Source organism: Oryzias latipes, chromosome 10 (genome assembly GCF_002234675.1).
Source record: "Oryzias latipes chromosome 10, ASM223467v1".
Lineage (NCBI taxonomy): Eukaryota > Metazoa > Chordata > Actinopteri > Beloniformes > Adrianichthyidae > Oryzias > Oryzias latipes.
Genome location: NC_019868.2, coordinates 14310008 through 14337937, shown reverse-complemented (window position 1 = coordinate 14337937; position 27930 = coordinate 14310008). Strand labels below are relative to the sequence as shown.

General features: G+C 38.5%; 1 protein-coding gene across 4 annotated transcripts in view; it reads right to left on the bottom strand.

Annotated features, from left to right (window-relative positions):
• LOC101160741 (janus kinase and microtubule-interacting protein 1) overlaps window positions 1–26637 on the bottom strand; it is a 34740-nt gene extending 8103 nt beyond the window's left edge. The window contains exons 1-24 of one of the 4 annotated variants that reach the window (XM_023959127.1): window positions 26230–26637; window positions 18511–18805; window positions 16879–17211; window positions 16285–16446; window positions 14574–14786; window positions 13570–13683; window positions 12742–12888; window positions 12420–12587; window positions 11901–11960; window positions 10818–10946; window positions 10553–10681; window positions 9929–10012; window positions 9122–9184; window positions 8114–8212; window positions 7236–7337; window positions 7101–7154; window positions 6956–7021; window positions 6762–6830; window positions 6557–6634; window positions 5515–5724; window positions 4378–4443; window positions 4124–4200; window positions 3516–4026; window positions 2733–2816 (exon numbers count right to left, since the gene is read on the bottom strand). In XM_023959127.1, coding sequence (XP_023814895.1) covers window positions 4150–4200; window positions 4378–4443; window positions 5515–5724; window positions 6557–6634; window positions 6762–6830; window positions 6956–7021; window positions 7101–7154; window positions 7236–7337; window positions 8114–8212; window positions 9122–9184; window positions 9929–10012; window positions 10553–10681; window positions 10818–10946; window positions 11901–11960; window positions 12420–12587; window positions 12742–12888; window positions 13570–13683; window positions 14574–14786; window positions 16285–16446; window positions 16879–17211; window positions 18511–18666 — 2553 coding nt within the window. In that variant the 5' untranslated portion in view covers window positions 18667–18805; window positions 26230–26637 and the 3' untranslated portion in view covers window positions 2733–2816; window positions 3516–4026; window positions 4124–4149. Of the gene's footprint in view, window positions 1–324; window positions 1180–2241; window positions 2375–2661; window positions 2817–3515; window positions 4027–4123; window positions 4201–4377; window positions 4444–5514; window positions 5725–6556; window positions 6635–6761; window positions 6831–6955; window positions 7022–7100; window positions 7155–7235; window positions 7338–8113; window positions 8213–9121; window positions 9185–9928; window positions 10013–10552; window positions 10682–10817; window positions 10947–11900; window positions 11961–12419; window positions 12591–12741; window positions 12889–13569; window positions 13684–14573; window positions 14787–16284; window positions 16447–16878; window positions 17212–18510; window positions 18806–26229 lie in introns of those variants that run through there. The other 3 variants (XM_020706552.2, XM_023959128.1, XM_020706551.1) reach the window with 3 other exon arrangements.
• Window positions 26638–27930: the final 1293 nt, after the last annotated feature.

Here is a 27930-nt window from a genome sequence, read left to right as displayed (position 1 = left end):
AACTAACACTGATTACTTATAAAACTCAATTTTCTTCAACAGAAGTAATTACTATAATAAGTGTGCAACAAAAAACAGACGGTACCTGATGGGCAAATAAAAATGAGTATTACTTGACCCATTTTGGTCCTGATTTAGTTTAGTTAAAATAATTTGGGAAGACAGACCTGACCCGGTTTCAATTCTGCAACTTAAAATGATTAATATCATTTATACTGTATGATAAAAGCTTCTTTCTGTATTTTTCACCAGTGCATTCAGTCCTACAGTGGAGTTCTGAATAAGCACTGTCTATTGCAACAATGATTCCTGTGTCTTACACACCTTTTCCGTGTTTTTTGGGGAGGTTAGTTCCATGTTGGACGACGCCCGGCAAACATTATGGCTGCTGTGAGGCCAGTTGGCACAGAGACTCAAACGGGTAGATTCAGAGTCCGAGGATGACTGGAGAGGTGTTTGGTTAGTTGCCTCCTGCTGAAGTCTCTGGTTCTCTTCTCTTAAAACTTCAACCTCCTCCATCAGGGAGGTCTCAGATAGCTTCAGCTGGTCAGTCTCAGCCTTCATCCCCTCCATTTTGCAGGCTAACAGCTGGTTCTTCTCTTGAGCCTCCTGAAGCTGCTCCATCAGTACGCGTCGCTCAGTCATCCCAGCTTCCTGTCTTTCCAGCAGCACTCTGAGGTCTTCCTGCAGGCTGAGAATGAAGCCCTGAAGCCTGGAATCATTAAAAGACACATGTGCTCCTTTGTTTTCTGACTCTTTTACTTCTATATCACCCTCTGGACTTTTTGCTCTATCGGGCAACATGCTCGGCAGGCAGTAAGTCCCGCTGTCTTCCTTTTTCTGCTCTTCTCCTTCCCCCTCTCCTCTCATGGTCGGTAGCCTGTCTTGGTCCTCCGACTGTTTCTCAGGCCCAGCTGTGATTCTAACTCCTTTCATCGATGCCATGCCAGTGGCAGCACTCACAGTGATGTCAAGTAGCTGCTTTTCCAAGCTGTAGATGCGTTTCAGTAAGCTCTGCTCTCTGTCCCTGTATGAGTTGAGCTTGTGATGGAGTTGAGTCTTAAAGTTCTCAAAATACTGGGACTGGCGACTCATCTCCTCCTCTTTTGCCTTCAGTTGCCTCTGGCAGCGCTGCAGTCGTTCTCTCCACACCTGCTCCCCTCGCTCCTTTTCCTGACTCTAAGCAAAAGTACAGATCATGAAAAAGAGGGAAAACTCACATGTTGTGTACATCAGTGGTCCCCAACCACCGGGCCGCGGGAAATTTTGGCACCGGGACGCACAGAAAGAAAAAATAATTTCCATTTTATTGTTTTTTTCGAAAAAAAGTTTTATGTTACATCCGTCACACTTAACGCACGTCAAAGTCGCGACACCAAACATCACGTGATACACACCTTGCATTGCACCTCAACCCCCCACCCCCCCACCGGTCCGCGGTAAACGTGCCTTGCGTTGTACCGGTCCGCGGTGACAAAAAGGTTGGGGACCACTGGTGTACATAACTCAAAACATGTTTTAATACATTATCTGTTTAAGATAACACAAAAGCTAAACTTTATGTAATTGCCCAGACACTACTAAAAATGGGCACTGAATAATCAGTAAGTACAAATATATTATTTAGAAATGACTTCTAATATTTATAGTTAAAACTGCTTTGTCATAAGCAAAATCCAGGCTTTTTCCTGACAATGAAAAAATACATATTACTTTTTCAATTTATGAAGCAGCAGCAGCAGCAGCTGATAAACCAAAGTCACATGCTTCCAGCCGCGTGCTTTTAAAATCCAGATTTATCGGCATGGTACGTTGACGGTTCCTTCTGAGGCTGCACATGTTTTTTCATGTTAATGGTTGCTTTGAAAATGTGTAAGATGCAGAAGCTACATAAACCATGAAAGCTAGAACACTATGGCTGATGTTAGCAGCACTTCTTTCAGTTTCCTCAAATAAAAGTTTACATTAGGGTGGACCTGTGGTTAAGCAGTTTTGCAGCTGCTTTAATTAAAAAAAACATTTGCGGTAAATTATCATTTGTCTGTGTTTATCACTTTTTTTTAGTGCTTCATTTGAGATGGTTGACAACGTTTGTCATTCAGCCTCTGTTGATCTTTGTCTAACCTTAAAGCTACAATAATATGTTAATATAACGTGTTTCAAAGCATTTTCTAGAACTGGCATGCTTAATGGATGTATATTATGGATGAGTTTCACTTCGTCTCTGTGCATCAAACTCACCATGCTTCTGATCTCCTCGCTGAGCAAGTGGAGTCTCTGGTCCAGCCTCTGGCAGTGTTGCATGCTGGGCACTGAAAGGCAGAGGTTAACTGGGGAAGCTGAAGCAGCAAGTTCCTCTAAGACTTCTCCAACTCTTTGATCCCAGCACACCAAGGCAAAGGGAAAAAGAAAACTAGTATTAATTCATCTTAAAATCTTCAAAGATAAAGTAACTTTAAAAGAAAATCATTGACTTTTTCCAATGTAAAAAAAAAATAAAAAATAAACTGAAGAGGTGAGGTCTGCTCGTGAAAGCTGTGGGCTCACATGCAAGTGTGCTGTGAAGTCAGGTGTGCTTGTGAGACCTGATATCGCCTTGACCAAAATGAGTATATAGTAACAGGTGTCTGTCACTGGATCTTCTCTACCCGCGGCACTCACCTGGTCCTCAGATGGCTGTCAGTCTGGATGGCTGAACCGTCTTTCTTTTTCAGACCTCCACTCTTTTTTTCTGAACCTGCAGTCTGAGTCTGTTACCGTGGTGACTGTGCTCCTTCTGGGCCCGCTGTGTCTGACGAAGTTGTCTGATTCTCAGTCTGAAACAAACAAAGTTAATTTTAACCATGGCAGAAAACGAATGAAAAACAAAAAAAATACTAAACTGTAACAGATTTTTTTTATTCCAGCTGTTCTTTAACTAAATAATCGAATCAATCAAAATGCACAAACACAAAACTTTAAATACAGGCACTCCATTAATAACCTTAAAATAAAGTTATCCATTATTAAACATATCAACAGCTTGGCAGCACGATGTTGTGAGCAACCGTGTCTCAGGTTACCCAGCCTCACCTCTGACTCATCCTAATCCTTCCTAATCTACTGTTCCAGCTCTCATAAAACATCCAATCCCAAAATCTTTGGGGCATGTTTAACATTTCCTTCATGGCTGCCCTAAAACATCATGGAGTCCCACTGAAGTGCACAAACTCAGTGTTCCAATAAATGTAGACATCTTTTAAATTTCAAGTGTGCCAAGACCCAAATACGATAACATCCATAACAGCCTTTATGTTGTCAACCATGGGCCTCTGCAAATTAGTCATCTAGTCAATATAACAAAAAATGACTAGTATTTTTGAAGCACATTAGATAAGGATTAGTAACCATCTAGGCTGAAACTGCATTGCATACAGAGGGAACTGTTAACTGACATAAATGTGACTCTGAATTTTCTGATTTAGAAACTATCAGTGACAGATCTGCAAAATAAGCAAGAAAGTTTGAATACTAACCTGATTGTAGTTTTGTCCTCTCTTCTTTTTAGCGCTGAGTCTGATGTGTGGACTGTTGTTGGACTGTTGTTTCCTTAGAAACGGCAGAGAAACCGGACTTTGCCAGAATCCTCCATATCCAATTGGCAGACGGCTGCTTAGCCCTTCACTCAGCCTTTTTTTTATTTCTCTTTTCTAGTGCACCAAGTGGGCCTTCCTTCTTCTGAGACTGCAGCGTGTTGCTACTGCATCTTCGAAATTTAGCTTGCTTTATATAAATCTATGTGTTGACTTCTCACAAAAGAGCTCTATACTCCATGTTCAAAAACCACTACACCACTGATAATACATAAAAAAACCCTGACCTTATCACGGTTCTTTATTAAATTATAAAGAGGTCAGCATTGTGAGGAAGAGGCTTTTGCAAAAGTGCATGTTTATCAAAAAGGCCATAAGGTTGAATGAACTGTCTACAAATGCATTAAATACAGGTTTTATTTTATCCTTTCTTGCCTCCACAACATGTTAATACCTGCAAAAAAGAAAATAGAGATAAAATATATAATTTGTCTTCAAGAAGAAGTAAACTGTAACTAACGGTAGGCTTAATAGGGATCTGATGGCTTTACCTGATGTGAATGTGATGTTACTTTCATTAAGGCCATAGAATAAATGCTAAAGAAAAAAACAAAAAGAGGAACAAAAACTAAAAGAATCCAAAAGATTAGAAAGCAGGAGACAAAAGAGAGAGAAGACAAAGGGAGGTGTCAAAAATGTAAAAATGAACACACATCGGCAAAGCAGATGAGAACAACTTTTCGATATTTTACACACTCGCTCGATTATCACTAGGAAAAGAAACCAAGGAAATATGAGTTTGTACCTTTTCCTCTATATCCTTTATTTGTCGCTTTTGCAAGTCAATCCTGTCTTCCAGCTCTCTAATTCTCTGCAACACAAACACAGTGGGTTAGATGCTGCCCAAAGGGTAAAAGAGAAGCTCTTGTGCAACAGCAATTATGTCCATCCTAGTTAAGTTTAATAGGGTAGGAATGAGTTGCTATAGCAACCCACAAGCAGACTTCACTGAACAGAAGAGGGGACTATTTGAGCATAAATGACCTAGTAAGGTCAAATGTGTTCTGATGACTTAAAGCCCCACTCCGATCCTCTTTTGTAAAAGTGTTTCCAGTGACCTTTTAATCATGATTATGCCATTATTAGGCATCTAAAATAAAAAACATCTGTGTTGTTTTCTAGCACATAGTTTCTGCATAGCAACAAGTGCCTCTGACTGCTGCTGAGGAGAAAGCCTGGCCCCATTTCTATCAATCTGTTTATATTTTCTCCCACTAGCCTACAGCCCTTAACACCCCCAACTTAACATTACCAGTGGGGAAAAAAATGCTGAGGAATCCAGTTTTGAGCCAAATGCCAGCTTGGATGAGGGAAGCAAAGACATTCGTGGATGCATCAGAATGCAGCAGAGCAGGGAGCTTGTGCCCCACCTTTTTTAGCTTCTACCTTAGAACTACAAATGTTTTCAAACGACCTTTCTCCATCTGCGCCTGATTCACAATAATTTGAATAAAGAACTATTCAGAAATCCAATTTTAAGCTTAATTTTCTTTATACATGTCCTGTATCATCAGAAAAATGCCACAAGAACATGGTAAAAACACCAAAAACACCATTTTCATCGGCGTGGGTTGTTAATGTTGTTCAAAGGTTAGATGCCAGAGTTCCTAAGTCATGATGTTTAGAGTTGTGGCTGTTGATGGAGTTAATGAACAATAAATACATGGACGTGGATGGAAAACCATTGAGAGGACTGCTTGGAGGGAGGAACACTGGGGGAGAAGGGGGTTCTCATGTCAAGTGAGTCACACACATACACACATAGAGACAAAGTGCTAGACGGGGATACTGCATCTTTTTTGTCACACCAGACAGATACCAGGGGGTCAGATTGAGGATTAGCAGGACTTAACACCCTAACTGGGTCTGCTTTGAGCCTTACCTGCTGAGACTGCTGTAGGAGCTCCATGCGCTCCTGTAAGATCTGACTGTCATACTGCCGGCTCTGCCGGAGAATCTGACGCCGCAGCTTGTCCACGGCTAGCCTCAGCTCCTCCCTCTGACTGTCTGTCAGCGACTCGGCCACCGCCCGGCATGCTGGCTGCTCCTGCTGCAGAGCGCTATACAGCGTGGCCTCCAGCTCCTCGATCCTCTGCACAGCCAGCCATGTGTACACGCACACAAACACACAGCCATGCACATGCACATGCAGAAACACACACAGGCAGGAACAGGGGGCACACACAGACACACACAAGTACGCACAAAGACACACATCACTGTGACCGTGGCAACTATGTCAAACACTCTTCCACTTAATATTGGCAACATTTTGGGTTAAAGCCTTGGCTGCCAATCATTTTTTGATTAGAAACACTCAAGCTCCACCCAGAAAATACAGCATATGACATTTAAAATCCAAGCTTTTTGGAAGGCACGCCAACAACAAAACTGAGCAAATGAAATGGTTAGAATTTCAAAAGAAGTGACCAGTTTATTCTTCTCTAAATACTCTCTATTCAAAGACAATAATTTTAAAAACAGCAAACAAATAATCAGAACCTTTAAAACCCTTTAATAAAAAATGTATTTGAATTTCAAATAGACTTAGCTTTTGAATAGACAAAAAAAGTGTTTTCCGTCATATAGCATAAAATGATAAAGTCATAACCACAATACCACACTGCCAACTCTGTGACTCAGCCTCTTAGCAAAATTGAGAATTGAAGTTATAAAAGATGCAGTATCCCAACACAATGTGACAAATTGAAGAACATTACATTCATGAAAATTACTAGTATCCCAAAGGTTTTATGCGCCATGTGATAATGACAATGTTGTTTAGCTCAATGTTGTTTAGCTGATTTTGCTAATCATTTATCGTGTGTAATGATACTCTTTATATAAACCAGGCAAAGGTAAACATTAGTCTGATTATTATTTATAAAAATATTAATAAATAAGTGCAGCTTAAAGCTTCCAACCATGTATGCCTGATCCAAGGCCTGCTTTCTGTAGTCCAACTCCTCCTCGAGGAATCCTTTCTGCTTACTGAAAAGCTCCTAAAACAATTTGAAACAATGGTTTCGTTAATAACAACAAATCCAGGGATTCAAATACTACCCAACTTCTAGGAAGCTTGCTTAATAATTACAAATGTGGTCAAATATGAGTGAAACTTTCTGTTACCTTGTCATTCTCCAGGTCCATCATCTTCTGTGTGAGGACAGCCTCTGTGCTGTCAATCTGCTTCAACCACTAGTGAGAAATGTAAGCTGAATGTACACTTTAACACATTAACTTCCAGGAATTTAAAGAAAATTACAATCTTTTACACTGAGCAGTGTCTCAACTGCTTCTCAGTCGATGAGCTTTGCATTTACCTTTTCACAGAGTGATATCACTGTTCCTGCCTGGATCACTGCCACCTGTTCCTCATTCCTGAGGTTCTTCAGGAGCAAGCAGATAGAAATCTCAATTACGTTTTTCAGAAAATGTTAAAACAAAAAACTTAGTAAAAAAACTCACCCCATTGTCCCCCAGAATATCTAGTTTCTTCATCAGCTCAGGAATGATTACATCCTGCACAGAGTGGCACATCAATACACTGACATGATATAATCTAGCCCCAAAATGAACAGTAAAAGCTTCTTGTTTTTAGACCTTGACTCCCTGTTGGTGGCAGTAGATCTGCAGAGCACTGCTGGTGTTCTCAGGAAAGGCAGACATGTGTAAATTGAAGGCAGGAGATCTGCGTTCCCGTTCCTAAAGAAACAAAAACTGGGATGATCCTTTCAGTTTTTCTATGACACGTCAGTTCAACAGGGCACTGGCGTTTATGCATAGCCAAACGCTAAAAATAGCTATAATGATAAATAATAATCACTGATGCACAAAGTGAAATGGAAATGAGGATTTACTTACATGACACTGAAAATATTGGTCAGAATCTGCCAAAACGAGGGAGATGTAAACCCAAAGATTTCAAACAGATAAACAAACAGGGCCTCATGCTAAAACATAAAAAAGCTCCAAAACTGCCATTGTTCTGACATGGAGACAAAAATGCAGAAGTGACATAACCATACAACATGAATGCATTTAAATTAACGACAGATCTCTGATTGAGTTGTGTCAGATGACAACATCACATTTACTTGAATCTCCTTTCTTTAAATTTCTTCTGTATTGAAAAAATTTCAAATTGAAAACAAGTAAAATAAAATGACAACCATGCAAAAATGACCACAAAAAAAAAAATAAGAGTCCAAAATGTATGGTGAACATAAATATATATTTATTTACTTATAAAAAATGAACTTTCATCCTAAAACAATATTAATTTTAAAATATCCAGTTCAGTGATGGGGTTTGCACACAGCTGCCATGCAAGACAGGAAAACACAGAAGGGAACAACAAGGAACTGCTTTGTGTCAAGTCAAAAACAAAAGATGTATGGTCACTGTATGTAAGTTGTAAGCCTAGAGTCCAGACTGTTGTTGCCTCCTGGCAAAACTTTGATGTTGGTACAGTCTCTTACTTCAAGCTCCAGCACTCGGAATTCCAGCAGCTCATTCTGGTCCCGAGCGTCCTGGACCTCAGCTTGCAAACTGGATTCTGTCTGCTGCAACACATGGATCTACAAACACCCCAAAACTGTTAGAATTGAATCAAATGAACAGTTTCAAAGATGTTTTGGAGTCATTTTAATTCCAATAAAAACTGTATGTATATTGATATGCAATATATGTGTCTTGGATCGTTCATTAATTAAAGTTGCAGTAAAATCTAGATTATCAACTGTTTTTCTCAAACCTGAATTCTAGAAAAGTTGGGATGTTTTATCATTTGAAGAATGAGAACTAAAAAAGAATTAAACAAGCTGAATTTCTTTTTACGAATGAGTGAAATATCTCAGTTATAAAATTATTTAAGCTGCCTATATTATGTACTGAATAAAACATTACTTAAATAAATTTGAAAGTTATCATTTTCTTTAAATAAAAAAGATTCCACCTCTTGAGGAATTTGCATTATATGTAGTACTTAGGCAAGCTGATGATGGTATTGTACCACTTTATTTGACCATTTAGAAATTTTAAGCTAAGTTTTAACATTTTTATTAAAACAATTTTAATAGAAGAAAAAGTAGTAATATATCATAGCATAACAAATGAAGATTTATTTATTATTGCTTTTAGTGTTTAATGTTATATTCGTAAGGAAAAAGCACGGCCCTTACCAAAGACCAGTTTTAAACATTACACGGAAAAAGCTTTTAAAGAATCCAATAAAGCATTCTTTAAAAATCTAACTGTTTCTTTATTATAATACAGTCATTTCTGCAAATTAAGCGTTTTGCAGATCTTACATGGCAAAAGAATTGCAACATTTTTGCAACTTAACAGTGAAGAATAGAGACAAACAGAATGTGATAACTTTTTTTTTCTAAACTTTAATCAAACATATGGTTATAGACATTAATGGGACATAAACAGTGTAAAATAAGGCAGCTAATGATAAAGCAGCTAGAAGCTGTACAATCTACCTTTTCATGCAGTTCCTGGTTAGCCCTGATCAAGTATTGCTTCTCCTCCACCCACTTCGAGTCCTGCCATCAAAACCAAACACAACAACAGCAAAATAAAATTTTAAAGCAGCAAAATGATATGATAGAGAAAGCGATGTGACCGTAGCAAAAGACAGGAAGCCACAACTCCTGTTCAGATATCATCTAAAATTATTCCGAAAGATGCATGCAAATTTAGCACAGAAAAAATATATATTTCCCCAGCATGAAAAACACAAAAGAGCAGCCAGCACGGGCAACAAAAGCAATAGCCTGTAATAAAAAACAACAAGCAATCTGAAATGAAAACAGAAAATAATCCTAACAAAAGGACTGCATCACACAGAGATGCAACATGAATTAAACAGAAAAAATACATTTTCATAACAAATGTAATATTTATCCATAAACAAACTTTTTTCTTAGTCATGAACAGGTTAGACAATGACATCCTTAACTGTCCTTATGTTAAAAAAAGGTTCAAAGCTTAAGCATTGATGCTCTGCTTTTTAACTTTCAAAACAACGAAGACAGAAAACAGTAGGTTCTGTAGCTCTTTGACGCAATAGAAACATTTTTATTCAATCAGGAGCTCGAAGTGCTCTGATGTGACAGTCAGCAGGGGAAGCAAAGCATGCAGCCACACAGGAAGTGACATCATAAAATCCTGCGATGGACCTGGTCAGTGTAAAGATATTCCAGAAGCAGAGCAGCCACACAAACATGCAATAGGGCCAAAATGAGCAGCATCAGAGAGCTCCTTTCCCCATCCCCAGGCTTTTTTACCTGGCCCCTCTCAGCCAGGGCCTTCTCCAGATCAGTGATCTTGGACTGACAGCTGCTGAGCTCCATCTGCAGCTGCTCACGTGTCTGTGGGAGGAAACATTTGCATGAGTCAAGTGGGCAATATTTTTGATTATATTTTCAAATTCTGTTTTCAGACCTTTCTGCATTGAAGATACCGTGTTCTCATTTCACGAAAGCTAAAGTTCACAGTTTGTGTGATGTGAGTTCATCAGCTAGGAGTTATTGCTGAACAACTTCAGCTGTCTCTGAGAAATCATCATTATTTAATTATTCCATGTAAGCTGTGGGTGATGTTAAGAGGCAAACCAATCAGACTGAACAATGCATCAGCTGAAGGAGGTCCCAGAAATGCAAATCTGCTTCTGCTTGTTTCAGGCAGATGCAGCTCTGAGGTGTTTCTCTGAGTATGAATTTAAATGACATGGATTTTGATTGAGTTGTGCAGCATTAAAAACTAATTTAAAGGGTTTAAGCTCAAACCAGCTAAAAGCAGCTGAATGAGTCACCATTTAGATAAAAACGATTCATTTAAAGTCTTCATTTGAAAGTCTGATTTATCTTTTAGATCAAAGTAAGCATTGGCATTAAAAGGAAGATACCAACCCTGGCTTCCCTCTCAGCATCAAGAGAGCCTCCGCTCTGCTCCTGCAAGAGGGCGTAGGCCCGCTGAAGAGCCTGATATTCTCTGGTGAGCTGACGAAATCGAAGCTCCGACTCCTCACGGGAAACATTCTGCAATCAAGGAGCCGCAGACTTTAAACTTTACTTGTGTCAATAGATACTGTCGTCTGATTATGAATTTCTTTGCAACTTTTATCCATTTTTCTTATAGTTTTCTAATATCATTAATTTTAATGTAGACTCTTGCCTCCTCCAAGTCTTCCTCAGGAGTGGCAGGGGTGCGGTCTGTAAGGTCGGTGTTGTAGGAGGTCAGAGACGAGGTCTCGGAGTCCACCGATTCCTCATCAAATCCAAAATATGTCTCCACAACATTTCTCTGCACAGAAAAAAAAGAGAGAACAAATGAAAAAAAATACTTTATTTATCTCAATCACACACAACCACATTGGTGCAAGACATAATTTTTGTCCTTTATCCCACTGTGTCCTTACCATCGTGTTTATAAGTCATCTCCTGGCAACCAGAAAAATACAGACAGACTAAAGCACACAGGCAAATGAAGGAGGAAAAATAAAGCGTAAGAAGAACATATTCATTCATGGCTTAAAAACTAAAACACAGAGGCTCAGCGGAAATCCTACAAGTTTGCTGACCATAGCACTTCATCTGCAAAGTGTACTGCAGGCCAACAACATTTCCTTGGACTCGCACACAAATGACAAAAACTGACAATAAAGCTTTAGCTTAAAATACAATTATGTCACTGATACAAGCAGAAAAAAACAGATGTAGTTATTGAGTTGGTAATCCAAATATAATTTAGATTCCACAAAGAGAAATCTGTCCAGGTGAAGGTGTAAAAGCCAAGTCGCTGTCTGCAACTACACTCTTGCTGTTTGAGCTTAATCATAGATTAAGGAGGAGAATTGCATGCATCATGAAATCACAAACTCCTCCTCCTAGCAACATCACTCAACCAAGCCTGTCCCCTGATGCCCCTGCCAAAAACATTACCACTTTTTCCAATCCAAACAAATGTTCTGAACCACTTTCACCACATCTACACACGAGCCGTCACAAGAAAAAAAATTACTACACTGAAGAAATTAAGGATTAAAACAAAAAATAAATTAAAAACCCTGTTCCAACATGTTGTGGGAATGTGTTTAGTAGGAGTGTAGAGCATCCACAGAGAGTCCTCAATGTCTGCTGAGTCCAATTAAACACAAACACTTTAACACCAATTCCTTGTGGATTCATCAGACCCAGGCAGAGTGGTTGCTTGGTTCCACATGACTAGATTAACAGATGTTTCATGATGGAGACTTACATTTAGCAGCTTGCAGGGCTTCTTCCTGACTTTCCTGCTCATCACCAGTCGATCTCTTTCCTAAAATACACGTTATACTCTGAGAACAAATCTAACATCTTAGCACATTTAATAAGTTTCATAAGTATTTAAAAAAATATTTTTGAAACCCAAAATTTGCACATCACTGCTAGATTAAGTTTGTTTTCCCAAATCTAAGACAATAAATGAATATAGCTCTTGTAAAAAAAGAGTATTTAACAACAGTAAAAAAGTAAAAAGTTTTAAAATTACTATGTAAATAGAACTATGTGAGAATAATATAAATGTATAGAAAAAATAACTGGAGTCAAACTTTTGTGCATGGTTAAAAAAATCTAAACCAAAAGTTCAAAAATAATAAACCTTTATTTCAATGAATCATGATGATGATAGTGTGATGACATTTTAATGGCTGGTAAATCGAGTACTCCGAGTTGAAAAATGTTACCACAGAAAAAAGTGACTCTTTACATTGAGTGCTCTGAATAACAGTCTGACCTGTGTTAACTCATCAATGATGCTTCGTTGCTCAGCAATCTGCATCTTCATGAATTCCAGCTCCTGTTCTTCATGGGCATGGCTAAGGTCGCTCAGGGAGCTTGGCCGCTTCAGTTGGGGGTGGGTGGATTGCTGCTGTAAGGGGGGCCGAGAGGTGGAGGCATTTTCCTTCTAAGCAATGGACAAAGACCAATTTACAATTTATTTTTTCCAGAAGCGAGTAGAGGTTTTATTTCTTGCATAATTTAATTTTTTCTGAGACTAGAAAACGTATTGTATTGCCTCTTAAATGAATGTTTGTAACTGAACTGTAACATCTCACCATCTCTGCATTCTCTCGGCTCAGGTTCTTCAGTTTTTCCTCCATGCGCTGTAATGTTTGTAGGAGGTCATCATTCTTCTTTGACAGACGTTTATTTTTCTCAAACATGGGCTTCAGCTGACTCTCTGCTTCACGCATCCGCTTTAACTGTAGAGAGGAATGAAACACTGTCATCTTAAGTTTAACAAAGGTTCTTTTGGAGGATAAACTACATTATGGCTACATTAGCTGTACACATTTTACCAGATTACTAGAAGTGCATGCCTTCACATAGTTCAAATTATTAGTCTTACTTTCAGGTCTGAGTCAGAAAACAATGCCTATGTCACAGAGCACACAATTTCCAGGGAGAACCCTGCAGAAATGGCAGGGTTGCCTGTAAAAGGAGTGTAGAAGTTTTGTGGCAAAGTCAGCTTGCTCTCCGCTAAGACAGCTGGATATTAGAGCAAGCCACTTCTAAAGTGTACAACCTGCTGCTGGCCATAGTGAGGTCTTGTGGAAAAAAGAGAAATAAGGGTGAAAAAAAAGATAAGAAAAGTGACAACAGATTTTCTAAGTTTGGGACTGATCACTGAAGGGGAAAGGAAGAATTTCAGGCTGGCAACTGGGTTGCTTCTTGCTGCCAGGCAGAATTGGGATATGCTAGCTATGTAGCTTTCTTAACATTGTTAGCTTAACAATGTGTAATTTGTTTGTATCCGTACCTTCACTGGATTTGGAGGATGTCATTTAACTTTATTGATGTTATAATCTATGTTTTATTACATTTTGTGTTGACAGTGCATTTATTAAAATCACGTGATTACTCCATGCATACGTGTTGCTCACCAGTTCATTCCTCTCATCTGCTAGCAGTGCATTCCTGTCCTCCAGTTTCCTAATGACTGAATGGAGCTCTGCGATCTTCAGCTGGAACCTCCTTGTGTCACGCTCCTCCGCCTCCTGTTGAGCAGAGGGGAGGGGAGAGGAGGAAGAGGAAGACAAAAACTGAGAACGGGCGAACATGCAGGCAGGTAGTGGAGATGAACAAAAAAGGGAAGGGTAATTCAACAAAAGATGAATTTTATTAGAATGTGAATGAGTAAATAGTAGGTAGTTTATCTCCAGTACACCAGGTACAAAGAGAGACATCTCTTAATATCCCTTAAACAAAGTTGCAGGTTTAATTCCATAAAGAGCTGCGAGAGAAAAAAAAAAGTACAGCAACTACTCAATTCTTACAATCACAGTGTTGTGATTTTTCCTTAAAACCTAATGAGCAGAAAATTTCTAACTTCAGACCTCAAGGGCCAGTGTGTCTGCATGCTTCCCAGATTTCATTGCTCTCCTCATGACCGATGTGTCCAGCCAATTAGAACATGCCACAGCAAGGTATTGGGAAACAAGCACCGAAGTCTTACAGGATGAGATCTGAGTCAAGTGTACAGTTCAACAGATGTATATCATTGCAACACTGACTCAGTTGTCCTGAAATATAAAAACCACCACTGAGGGGCAGCAAAAGCTATATATTGCATTAAAACGGCACATAAAGGAACAAGTATTAAGCTTTTGTAAATACTAGGTTGATGTAGAAATTAGATTGTATAAATGAAAATTTTTTAAAACTAAAGAGTCTGAAGTAGAAGTCTCTAACTCATGAAACTCCTTATACTTAATATATTTAAGTGGATAAAGTTGACAAAGTAAAGTAGCACAAGCTACTAAAAGTAACTGATTTTTCAAGTTTCACTCCTAAAATGCAAAAAAAAAACTGTTTATGTTTTTAATTTTATGAACACAAAGGTGTGTTTAGAGTTTAAGCGCCATATGTAACAGTCTACATAGCATACCTGATGGTTGAGGAGTTCTGGGTTTTCTCCCAGCCCGAGCACCACTTCTCTCTTGGGGCTGCCATAGTTGTGCCTCTCAGCCTCTCGTACCTGACCCAGCTGCTCATCGAGGGCTTCTTTTTGGAGCTGGAGCTTTTGGGCATAGCCAGCTTGCTGCCCCAGCTCCCTCTCCAGAGTACACACCACACGGTCTTTCGCCTTCAACTCATCCATCTGCCACAAACACAGACAAAAACAATGTGTACTAAGTAAAGGAAAGCACGTCCCATCTAGAAAAACACCAATATGCTCAGAAATGTTCAAGATTGTTAATTGATTTAGAAACAAATTGCTTAAGAACAAGTTGTTGAAAATGAATCACAAACTAAGGAAATTTGGGGATTTAACAAATAATTTAACTCAATATAAATACATATCTTTTTTAAATGTTAATATGTGAACATATTTTTAAAGATAAGCCTTTTTTTAAGAAATCTTAAAATAAAAACAATCTTTTTAATCTACGACACTTCATACTTGCAACGATTTCACTCAATCAGTCTAGCATTGTTTCCTCTTCTACTTCCCTGTTTTGTTCTTAAACATTGGCATTTCCTGAACAACACATTCTTCATTTGTCAACAAAGCTTTATTCTTTGGGTTTCCTTGCTCAGACATTCCTTGACTGTAAAATAGAAACACTGACAGTAATAACTGGGAAGATAGCATTGGCTTGTGTTATACATCTGTTGAATTGAACAGTTAATATTTAATTGCAGCACAGGTGTGCAGGCTTTTATTGTTGCAGATAAGAGTCACAGTGGAAAGATAATTCTGATAGAGTTAAACATTAAAAGTCATAAAAAGGCGCTAAGATAAGACCTCAGCTGGAAGAAAAGCACAACAATTGTTAATAGATGTCTGAGAAAAAAGATTTTCCTCAGTAAATGTTCAGGATAAATGTGGATTATAAAACTATAAAAAACTCTGGTTTGACAAGCTGACCGACTAGAGTAATCATAAAGTTTGGTTGTAAAACTCTAGAAAATCTACATTCAGTGTGCTGTTAGCAGCAGAACGTGTCATCAGTGCTGTTTGGTTTTTAAAAACGTACCAAACACATTCTCTTCAATCAGCTCTTTCACAATAGAAGCATACATATAAAGGCAGACATTTCTGATAATAAGTAACCTAATAAACTTTACTGTACTTTATTTTTCAAAAAAACATACATTCAAATTGAGTATTTCTTTGGCTAATGCATTTTTTAAAACACATGTTTTAACTAACAGCAAAACACTCTGAGGATACAGTGTTTGCTATTGATGCTTTTGCTGTTTTAATTCTATAAATTCTTTTTGGCCATATTTTTTACCTTCATTTAAAAACTTGAAAAACTGAAGGTTAAGTCACTCAACTGCTCCAGAACCAAAGCAGTTTGATCGGCGGAACATTTGACTTTTCTTTTACTGCCAGTTTGCTAAAGGGACAAAATACAAATGTTGTTGAGTACAATATGCCAAGATTTTAACTGATGCAAATTCTTTTTTAGGTATGGCTCCTACTTGGCTGAACAATCAGTTAATCCAAAAATGTGCTTAAACTTGGGTTAATTCTTAGAATGATCCTTTTAAAAATGTTTATTTCAGTTTAAAGTCAACAAAATAAGCAAAAATAAAAAAACATGAATATATAGAGTAAGTTTGTGTCTGTAGTGTCCACATGGTCTTACCAGTCGACGAATGTCTTTCTCACAGTCACGTTTAATGCGATTCACGTCATCCTGGTGCTGCTGGTAGGCTGTCCGCAGGTCTGCTGCTTTGGCTTTATCGGCTTGAAGAGCGTTAGCTAGTGCCTCCTCAGCCTGCTTTCTGACCATTTTCTGCTCTTGTATCTAAATGACAGAAAAAACAATCAAATACAAATAATTATACACTCAAAGAAATCTGAGATTATTCAATTCTTGGAACTTGTCATCTTAAACAAATACTGCAATGCAGGGAGCTCTGCTTAAATGGGAGTTTACGGAAAAACAATGGCTTGGCAGCGGGCCTTTCCACCCCGCTTCCTGTTTTTCCCGCAGAATATTTACAAAGGTATTTAAGGTCAAATATGAACCTACCTCCACACATTGTGTTTTCCGCACTGAGGTGGTTACACCAGAGCTAAAGAAAAGTTTCCTATAACATAACTATTTCTGACCCATCTGTTTCTAACACAAAACACTTAAACAATGCCTGTCAGAAAAACATTTCGTATTGTGATTGTTCTCAGTGTATAGGTTTTTATGAAAATACTAGGAGACCACACACGTAAAGACACAAACCTCTTGCTGTAACTTTAGTCTTTCTCCATCAAAAGCTCTCCTGGCCTCCTCTCGAGCCTCCAGAAGAAGTGCATTTTTGAGCTTGTCAGCTGCTCCATCTCTCAGTGCATTTACTAAACCCTGCAGCCTCTGCACCTCTGCATCCCGAATCTTGATGGCCCTGGCCAGCTCAAATTCATGTTGCCTGGCCAGGGCCTCCCGGGTGGCAGCTATCTCACGCAGCTTTTCTTCGTGGAGTTTGGCGCGCAGATCAGTTAGTGCTACAGCGTGTTTGTGTTGCTCGAGCTCTCGAGCTTGCCTCTGTTCCTGCAGACGCTCACGGAGCTTACAAACCTGGTAAAACAACAAGACGGGAAACAAACATTTGTTAAAGAGCATCAGCGTTTTAAAATTATTATTAAGGGCTTTTATCTATTTTCTAAAAGTATGCAGCCTTCAAAGTCCTGCTTGTAAAACTGATTTTACATTTCAGCAATCTCACTGATAAAGATGAAGTAGAATGTAAGAGCATGTCAGTCTTCCGTTTCATCATTGAGTTAAAAATAGAAGGAGGGAGAGCACTGGCCAAGTGATGGTGTTATTCCACGGACAGTTGCTGCCATTAACCATCTAACATCTCTAATGTCCATATAGCATTATACTCTATTGTAACATTGTTAAATTCAGGGCTTCCTCAAATACAGTAAGTCTTGTCTCTGGTAAAAAATCTTAAAAATCCATACAGAGGAAAACCTACAATATACAATTTTGTGAGAAATATATCAATTTATAGAGTTGCACTGATTGCTGATAAAAGACCCCAACACAGCTAAATGCTACATCGAAGCCCACATTGCAGCTGACGGGATTTTAGCACAGTATACTGAATTTTAAAATGATGTATAATTAAAAACATAATTTTAAAAACGCATGGTTTTTGCTCCAACCGGTGGCCATGGACTCCTTTCTCTCCATTTTTAACTCCTTTTTTTTCTTTAATTTCAAAGCAATCTGCATAGTTTTATCCAAACTGCAGAGCAAACACAAAGCCTCTTTTTGTAGCTACAAAAACTTTCAGTTTACCTGGGAATGATTACATCAGAACTTTCTCTTCCTTCATTTTAGAAGTACTTATGGTGACTCTGTAAGGCTGCAGTGTTTGAACTCACTGTAACTCTAGATAAGGAGTTTAAATATTAAAGAATAGGTGCTTTGACTGTGTAAAAGCAGACTACTTAGCTTTACAGTTAGCCTGTTAATAGGCGTTAAAGCAGTCACAGTTATGGTAAAGAATTGTATTAACAGCTGGAATGAGTTATCTAACAGTTAGTTAAAGAAATACATTTGTAAGGTCACTGCTTTTTGAAAGCATAAACTAAAGAAAATGTTTTGATTAGATAGATTCTTATCCTTTTGTATTGAGCAGCCTTTTGTAAAACTTTAACTCATGATATATTTCATTTTGGCACTGACAGACTACAGACAAACTGTAGAAGTGAAGGAGAATACATCATCTTCAGCCGTGTTTTTAACAAATATAGTTTGCTTAAAAGTGTGATTGCTTTTGAGCTGAAAATGAAAGGAGGTTCCCTCCATCCCTCTCTCGATTCTTCAACAGGCTGCTGTGTTTTGCCTGCTTCCTTCTCATCCCACCTTGCTCCTTTCCTGCTGCATCTCAATCTGGATGTCCATGAGTTTGCTCCGAAGCTCCTCATTAGTAGCCTGGGCTGTTTCAGCCATCACCTCAGATTTCTCCAGCTTCCTTCCCTTCTTAGGGGGCTGGGCCGAAGGGGGCGTGGTGGATGACATAGCACTCTTGCGGTCCTATAAGGACAGACATGGACTGCAATGTGTGGTGAAATGGGGAAGAGAGTCAGTCAGTGCTCCTCCTCCCAACGAGGCTCTTCATCACCGTGTTTACATCACTGCTAGCAGATGCTGGGGCTTTCTGTAAGGGAAAGAGGGAGTCAAGCAGAGAGAAAAATGGAAAAAAGGTGAGTCAGTGTTAGAAACTAGGTTACACAGAACACTGCACAACATTCTGTGCTGATGCCATATGGCACACCACATCTTGGAGAAAAAAGGCTATTTTGAGATTTTAATTTTACACTTTGGTCTTAGAATTTTCTCTGGTTTTTTCGTAATTTGTCGTCATTCATGGCCATTCTATTCCACTAGGAGAACAAGTAAATACATCAAATAACTAGTTTGTTTTTTTTGGTGATAGAACCTCATTGAACTCTTGTTCATGCACATGCTTTTATAGGGTCCTCGTTTTTGCTCACGTACAGCAATCTGTACTGCTTTGGTGGCAACACTGTAATTTAAATATTAGTGTAGTTTTATTTGGCAAATGAATGCAAATTCCCAGAAACAGAGGATAGTGGAGCTGCTTCCATCTGTAACAGCCCAAGGTCCAGGACAAGGAATTTTTTAATGGTCTGATGAACTGCCACCTCTGATGTAAAATACTTAAACTTAAGGAGGCTTACTTAAGACGCTCAATGAGAGGGTGAGCAAGAAAAGTCATTTTAATTTTAAGATATCTAAAATAAATGAAGAGTATGGCCTTAATTATTCTAAATATGGGCAGACAGATTTACTGTAAGTTTCCTTTCTTGGGACTGACATGTACTGACGTGTTTCTTTTATTTATTTTTGTTTGTGCAGCAGCACCACATGAAATGTTTAATAGAGAGAGCAGTGATGCGCCAAGTACATTTATGCCTAAAATGTTATCCAGCTTGAGCATATAAATGCTTATAATAAAGAGAGACATTCTCAAATACAGATGTTTTGTTTACCCTCATGCCAAAGAATATCCACACCAGCATCATAATAAAATCACAAAAGTTGTCACTGAATTTGTCTTTAAATATTTTACACTTTTCTGAAAATAACATGTACCAGTGAATAGTTAGAGGAACTTAAATATACACTATTTTGTGTCCATTACTTCTTCATAACTGATGATAATTGTCAAATTAACGTATGGTAATTGAGAAGGATTTAATTCTGTGATTTCTACACCCCTTTCCCATCTTAAAGCAGACGTTTCCACTGTGTGGTGCTGCTACAATAACACTTTTTCACATTTTGTGCTCCTCTAATCTCTTGTGGGAACAAATTGTGGCCCACTGACCTTCCAGTCTTTCTGCAGACTATTGAATAAATAATGTGCCAACAAGAGAACTGAAACACTCAGATCACAGATGCTGCCATCTTTATCTACACACACACACATCGCCAAGCATTTAAACTCCATGAACACGACAGAGACTGTTGCCAAGGCAACCCGTACTCTCAAAAACTTTCATCTTTTATAAAAGGATGATGGGAAACAAGAATCTTGGGCTGGATGCAATATACAGTACATAGAAAATATATCGCCTGTAAAACACTAAAGCATGTACAACGCAGCTTGTGACTTTGACGTTATTTTTAGGCTGAAGTTGGCTCACAATGAGCCGCACTGTTACTGTTGTGTAAGAAAGGTTCTCCCTGTGGGAATGCAAAGAGATAGGAGAAAATACAACAAGAAAAGGGTGGAGCATGATTTAATCAATTTAAAAGAGGAGCCTTCAAAAGGATAAAATAGACAAAAAAGACTTCTGTGTATAGCTCAACAACCTCCTGCTTTCCTCTGACACTCCCAAAGCTCCCCTCACCACTCCCTCCTTCTTGCTGGCATGATAACATTACTGTGTCATTCCCATTCATGGAACCAGGAAGACTTAGGCAAAGGGAGATTTCATGGAAAGAAAGAACTATAAACAGATGCTTTTTGAAATCAACAACTGGGTAAAGATTCAGCCGATACATTTTCAAACAAGCACCAAAACATCTAAATGTTCTTTATAGTTGGGGGAAACCAGTTTTATGAACAGTGAGTCAGATGTGACTAAGCGAGTACTGGAATGCGATCCTAAATCTGAAAGTGTTTGGTAAACTGTCAATCTTGCCACCATTTCTGACGTGTTGAAACTTGTCTATTATCACTGAATATCAGGTTTACCCAGGTGAAAACAGCTGTGGAGCATAACAGATGGTTTCACTGGGTTTTCTTATCCACAAAACAGGAAACTGTGGATCTTTTTTTCTTCACACATCTGGATCCAACATTCAGCAGAAGCTTGATGCATGTAAACCACTGCATGTGTGCCACTGAGTTTTCTGACAAAACTAATTCAACCCAATTTTGCACAAATAAACTAGTTCTCTTGCATCCTATGAGTGTTTTTATTTTTTGTTTTATCATAAGTTGTATATAGCTTTATTTTTCAAACTGATAATTTTCGTCAAATTCTCATGGAGCCACGTGTTTTCAAGATGGCAACCAGGCACTACATCTCAAAGTTTACAGTCTACTGAAAATCAGGAATGTTATTTGGAAAACCGGAGGTTTTACAGGGGCAGCGTATAACTAACAAGCCCCTTTAATGTTCTCAGAAGGAGGCAGAAGCCAGTCAACCTTGAAATTTGTCATCAAGCTCAAATACTGAGAGTTACTTTAGCTTATATCCTGCTAGAGAGCCTAAAAGTAGACGAAAACTGTTCAACACACAAAGCTGAATTTGTTTTATTCAGTTATTGGTGTTTTATGTGTCCTTCCACCATTAAACATCTAATTTAACCAAACATTCCAAACTAAAAAAGGTGCTATAAATCAGAAATGCAATTACCCTTAGTTTAAATTTTTATAAACTTTAAATGCAATCAAAGACAAACATGCTACACAAACAGACTACTTAAATGCAGTGAACGTATGGAGTGAGAATATCAAACAATTCAACTTGTGTAATTCCAGAAATGGAGAGATGGTGAAACTCTAGAGCAGGGCTCCCAATATAACCCTCAACAGAAAGAGCATAAATTGTTTTCCAGTTTTACCTGCCAACTGCTGTTCGTGTGTACTCACCTAGAATGTGAAATCACCTGAATCAGGTCATTAGTCCACCTTTTAGAGCAAGAATACCGTAGGTGGAATACAAGCAAGTTGGTAACTTTTGAGGACAATGTACTGATGTAGAGAAACTGATTTTCAGAATAAAGGAAAACATTGACATCCTAGAGAAATAAATCTTAGAAATCAGTAACATTGACAACAATGCATTCCAGAAGAATGTATGACAATACAAGACAATACAAGATAAAACTGAATAAGTTCAGACAGACAAACAAGTAGGATGGAAACCATCTGATTAAATCCATCTTTTTGGTAAATGCGAGTGCTGACATTTTGTGTGAAAATTTACTTTTAACTCATGTAAAAGAATATTCCTTAATAAAAAAAGAAGAATGTTCCTTACAAAAATCTTTTGTTTACCTCATTTGAGATTTTTCAACAATTTTGAGTAACCTTCTTCATTAGCAGCTAATGATCTTTCCTTATGTTTGGATGAAGTCTGAGGAGGAAGAAAATGCTCCCAGATGACTCTTTGTGTTTGGCTGCTGCACACATAAGGCAGATTCTTCCTATTCTACCTAAATCAATGAATATGTTAAAAACTGTGTCTTTGCTTTTTTATTCTTCAATAAATCTGACAAAAGTCAAGAAATTAGTCCAAGCTTTTCTGTATGTCTTGTATTATTTAATTATCAAAACACATAATATGTCTTATGATATGAAGAACAGGAAATGGAGACATTCCCCCTCCAATAACAAACTGCATATTTAATGCACATTGCCCTAAATAATTTCCAGTGTTCTACTAGAGGTTAAGATACAAAAATCAATGTATAAAAGCTAAAGAAAATTGTTAAACAGCCTTTGGTTGACAGTGACTCAGTGGGTAAAATACAAAGGGGAAAAAAGACATTGGTTTTGTTTAGATTTGTCACTTTTTATCTTGTTTTTAAAATTCTAAATTTTAACGTTTCTTAGTGATTCCTAAATGAAGATTTTCAAAGCTTAAACAAAAAGACTTTGCAACAACTTTTAGTCTCTCACACCAACAGACGGCCTTGCGCCCATTCTAATAATTAGTTAATGGAACTGTAAATGTTTAAATCAAAGAGGAAGGCTCAAATAGAACTGTTCATTTGTGCTCATACTGTCATATTCATTTGGGACCAGGTTTTTCAGTCTCCTTCAAAGCCCATACCTCTTTAACAAAATTTAACCAGTGATATGAAAGTTTGAGGAGACCTTCCAAATAAACTGAAACTCCATTTTTAACATTTTTATGTAAGCTATGAAGACCCAAGGGACGTAGCATTGTGCTACGAAAGCCATGACGTTAATTTGCCAGAACCTGCTGTTCTATAATAAGCATTAAGTCTATTTTAATTATAATTTAACTTATTTTTATAAATGCAGAATGTGACAGTGTCCAACTGATGGCACGTTGTGGCCTTTCTCTAAAAAACTGTCTTCACACCATGACAAAAGAAGGAAACATTGCAGGTACATCCAAAATATAACTCAATGTGGGACATAAATATAAAAATAGATGGAAAATAAGAACTTAAAGGTTGGTTACTGTAATCTATTTAGAAATACTGCATATTTATTGCAGTGTTTTGACCCACATCCATGCATGCCCTTCAAACTGCAGCTACAGCAGTTTTGCAGAGAAGACTATCCAAACTGGTTTGGTCACACTTGTTATACTATTGCTCAGTTCATACAAAAGACTTATAAAACACTGTGAAGGATTGAGAAGCAGAGTTTGAGAGCCAAGAGCAACACTACCAGTGGAGCATACAACCTAAAATCACAACGCCAGTAAAGTAACTACGAGTAAACGACCTCAATGACTAGTCAACCTTAACAGACCAACAAGAAGCTCTTTATTGATTTGGCGCCTCTGCATTTACATGATATATGTTGTTTTATTCCATATGCTTCAAGCCTCCTTTAATGTGTGTTTATGATAATCATTTCCATTATTTTACTTTCAACATTAGTGTGTTCAGTTTGAGCAAGGACAGATACAGAACATGCTCTTGCATGGATGCATTTTATTTAGTTTGTTTAGTAATGCTTCGTCTTCTAAAAAGCTAAGAGTGGTATGTTCACATCAGGGAAATAGTTTGGAAATGTTTTTCTGGGTGCAACTGCTCCCTCTTAACTGTTAGTGAGCAAGACGACTACAAATGTAGAAAACTTACAAAGTACCCTGGGGTATAAAACAAAAGGAAAAAGAAAATCGAGCTGTAGTCACCAAAAAACTAAAAGCAGGAGCAAATAAAGTAAGACTGCGTTTAGTACTTTATTTCTTTGTTGTAAAAATTCTTGTCTGCTGTAAATCTTTAACTGTCATACACACCTCCTTATTTCCATTTTTCAGTGTTATCACATTGGTACAAAATGTGCATTTGTTGGATAATCGGCTGAGCCAAGCATCGCTCATGGACATTTTTCTAAATCCTCGCAGCCGATCTTAAAACATTTATTTTCCTGTTGCTATTTTTGTTTTTTCGAAAAAAAATAAAATGAAAAAAAAGTAGTGGTATCTTCTAATCCACTAAACAACAATTAGTGAAAGTAGGCATTTGCTGATAATTTGGCAATCTTAATTACAATCCAAATATTTAGTTTTGCTTCAATTTATGTTCCTACAATCCAACCAGACCGATCCGTCTGAGGCAAGTTGTTAATCGAATCGACCGCTATAAAATTGTTTCAAAATGAATTAAATTGATGTTATTGATATTGGAAAATACCATTTGGATTGAGGCACAAAACGTTTATTTTACTAAAACGTAAAAACAACAAAGTACCATCACAGCAGACAACACACACTTGATGGCATCAAAGAATGATCAAGCAATCAGAGTCCAGAGTGGAAACACTGAATTTTGCAAAGACATGTGACCATACAGTGTGGTATCATGTCCTAATAAGGTTCCTGTTTGTTTATGTGAAACAAAAGCAGTGAGCTGAAGTTTCTGAAAGAAAATGTGACTGGATTTGACATGAATTCTTGTTTACTTGTTTTTACTCGTATTTAATTTACACTTGATCTTACAAGAGATGGAAGGAATCTGAAAAAGAAAGTGACTGGCGTAATTTTCTAAATACCTGTGGCCAGTGCTAAACTTTATTCTTGGCCACGCAGACTGGAGGAAGTGTTAGGGTTAGAGTTAGGATTACGGTTAGAGTTAATCCACCTAATGGTTCCTAAGCGCAGCTGTGTCTGCAGCTCACCGCTCCCTCAGGGAATGGGTCAACTGCGGAGAACAAATTTCACCCTCTTATGTGCGTGACAGCTAATGGGACTTTAACTTTAACAACAACAATTTAGCCTTGGACGCACTAAAAACATGCATGGGCAATGCATCAATGAGCATCTTATTGATATGTATTATGTGTGGCCAGCGTGGATTTCCATCACTTTTTGTGCTTGGTCGCACCTAAATCCTGAAAATAACATCCGCCATCTGAAAAACTTCACCTGTACTGTTCAGTACCCAGGTATTTATCTCTGAGTTACGCTGGTTGAACTTTTGGCTAAAGATGTCCTGGATCAATTGTAGGTTAGTGCACCAGGTCGAAGTGGATCATTTAAAATAAACCAATATCGACTATGAATCGGATCAGCAACAAAGAGATAATCCACCAATCGGAAAGTTTAAAGGCAGCTCTGAAACCTTCAATAATGGTAAAATAACTGCAATCCCATTATTTTTAATGACTCCTGCTGGCTGTCTGAGCCCAGCATGCATAAACATCACAACATCCATTATGCTTTTGGTCAAACAGAAGCGGGTATCCAACACATGCTGGCTGTCCACTGAGGCCTCCAGAGTTGCCTGATTCAAAAACATAATTGACAGTGTCCCTGACGGCCAGACAACATGAATGAAGACATCATCAGTACACATCACACGGTCATAATATTCTGCTATGGCTCACTGCAGTTTAAGGAGCGCTTTAATGTGATTGCAGGGCTCCTTTGCTGAAGGGATCTGATCTACAATGCTGACAGCTTGTTTGTCTGGCTTGCTAACCACACCCCGCAGCTATCTGTGAGGGGCTGCAGCAGCATCCTCCTCCAGGAACACGGAGACACGGGGCTGATGTCCTCGCGCTCCGTCTCAGGACTTCAAATGTAAGCTAGTAGGAGCGCGTGCGTTTCCGTTTTAGGTTTCCAATATTTTCACCTACAACGTTATGACCCCTCTTAATGTTATAGTGCGGTTATCGCAACACTTAATGGTTCCTCTTTGACTAACTGACAGTCCTCCGGGTATGTCAGAAAGGTTAATGCGGCCACTAAAGAAGACTCCCCGAGCCGCATGCTAGATGATGAACCTCGGCGGGTGTCTCATGCGGCTGGTGATATAGGCGTGTGTATAAGCAGAGAGAGGTGAAATACTCATTCCACAAATGAAACCATCGTTTTAGCACAAACCGAACAAACTAACCTGAAAAGGGGGGCACACGCCTGTGGTCACACAACACAGTCACAAGTGATGTGGAAACGCCGCTGCTTCACATCCAGGAACTGAAGCAGGGAGGCTGGACTTCGATAAGCAGCGCTGCATTCACTCACTACTTTGGCGGCTTCACGCCACGCTGACGGCGAAGAGCCCACTCACAACTTTTACTCTCCTCCAACACCACCGGGCGCGTTTTCCAACTGCTCACATCTGGGACCGTTTTTTCTCTGTCGCTCAGTGACATTAGTCTTTTAGCTAACTATCCTCCTCCCCTCGCGCGCCTTCCTCCACGCCCCCAGCACACATGCAGACGCTTTAGTGTCCACACTACGTCCTCTGCAGACAAACGGTTTATTTTTTTATTTTTGGCAGGAGCTGAATAAATAAATAAATATCCAGGCTTATGACAGAATCGACGTAAGCGGGGGGGGGGGAGCCGGGAGGGCGTTGCCGTAAACGTGATAGAAGTGCGACACCTGACTGCGTGTTCAAGGATGACTATGGCGAGCCGGATGATTCCAGCCTTGCTAGTAATGCACAAAAATGTTAACCAGTGCAACCCTAATGCATCTGTTTTGGGGTTATTATTTAATTATTGCCACACAAAGAAGGCAATTACAACTACAAAAAAATCCATATGTTCAGCTGAAAGGCTATTACTTATTTTATTGGTAAAGCAAACACAAAACATAGGCATGTCCAAAGTCCGGCTCATGGGCCATATGCACTTGCCTTCAAATTTCCATAAAAAATATTTTCAAGAACTGCACAATTTCTTGAATGGGATTTTGCGTTGCCATTGTGAACCTGTAGCTACTTGACTTTTAGAGCCTTGAAGTCCCACTCTGATCATCTTTTACATTATTTTACAAGAATTTCTAGTGTTTTTTTAATTATGATTACGCCTCTTTTAGCTAAACTCAAAAAACTGTGTCGTTCTTGGACATAGTTTGGAGAGCAGTAGTAAAAACACAGAGGTTCATCAGATATTGGGCTCTGAGTTGTGGGCAGGGCTGTTGACACAGAGTAAGCCTGCACTCATTTCCCATCATCCCTTTATTTACAGGGTCTCCTGATGGCTTACACCCCCTCAAAATCCCAATCTAACATTACTGGTGCAACAAAAATGACAAGCAAAATTGGAGCCATCCAGCCTTGTAGTTATGAGCCAGATGCCAGCTCAAACAAGGATGACAAAAATGTATATGGATCTATTTGTCTGTAAGTGGATGCATTAGAAAGGAGGAAAGCAAAGAGCTTGTGGCCCACTGACTGTAGCATCAACATCACTGCTACAGGTTTTTTCAAACAACATTTTTTGTCTGCTCCTGATTCACAAGGATTTCGATATAGAAATGCTCAGAAGAAATTCTATTTTAATCTTGATTTTCTTATTATATGTCCTCTATCATTAGAGACAAATGCTACAAAAACACATTAAAAACACCAAAAACACAATTTTCATTGGATTGGGTCTTTAACTTGTACACACAAAACATATGCATCCGCAATAACCTATTATTATCCAATCAGCAGTTAACTAGTGTAATAAATCTGCTTTCATAATAAGGCTAAAACCAGCTTGATGTCATGAACATTGATTTAATGCTAAAATGACTTGCCCTAAAGGGCGTGAGCGCTAGACGGCAAGGCCCCCTCTGGCGGGGGCAGTACTCATTTAATTAA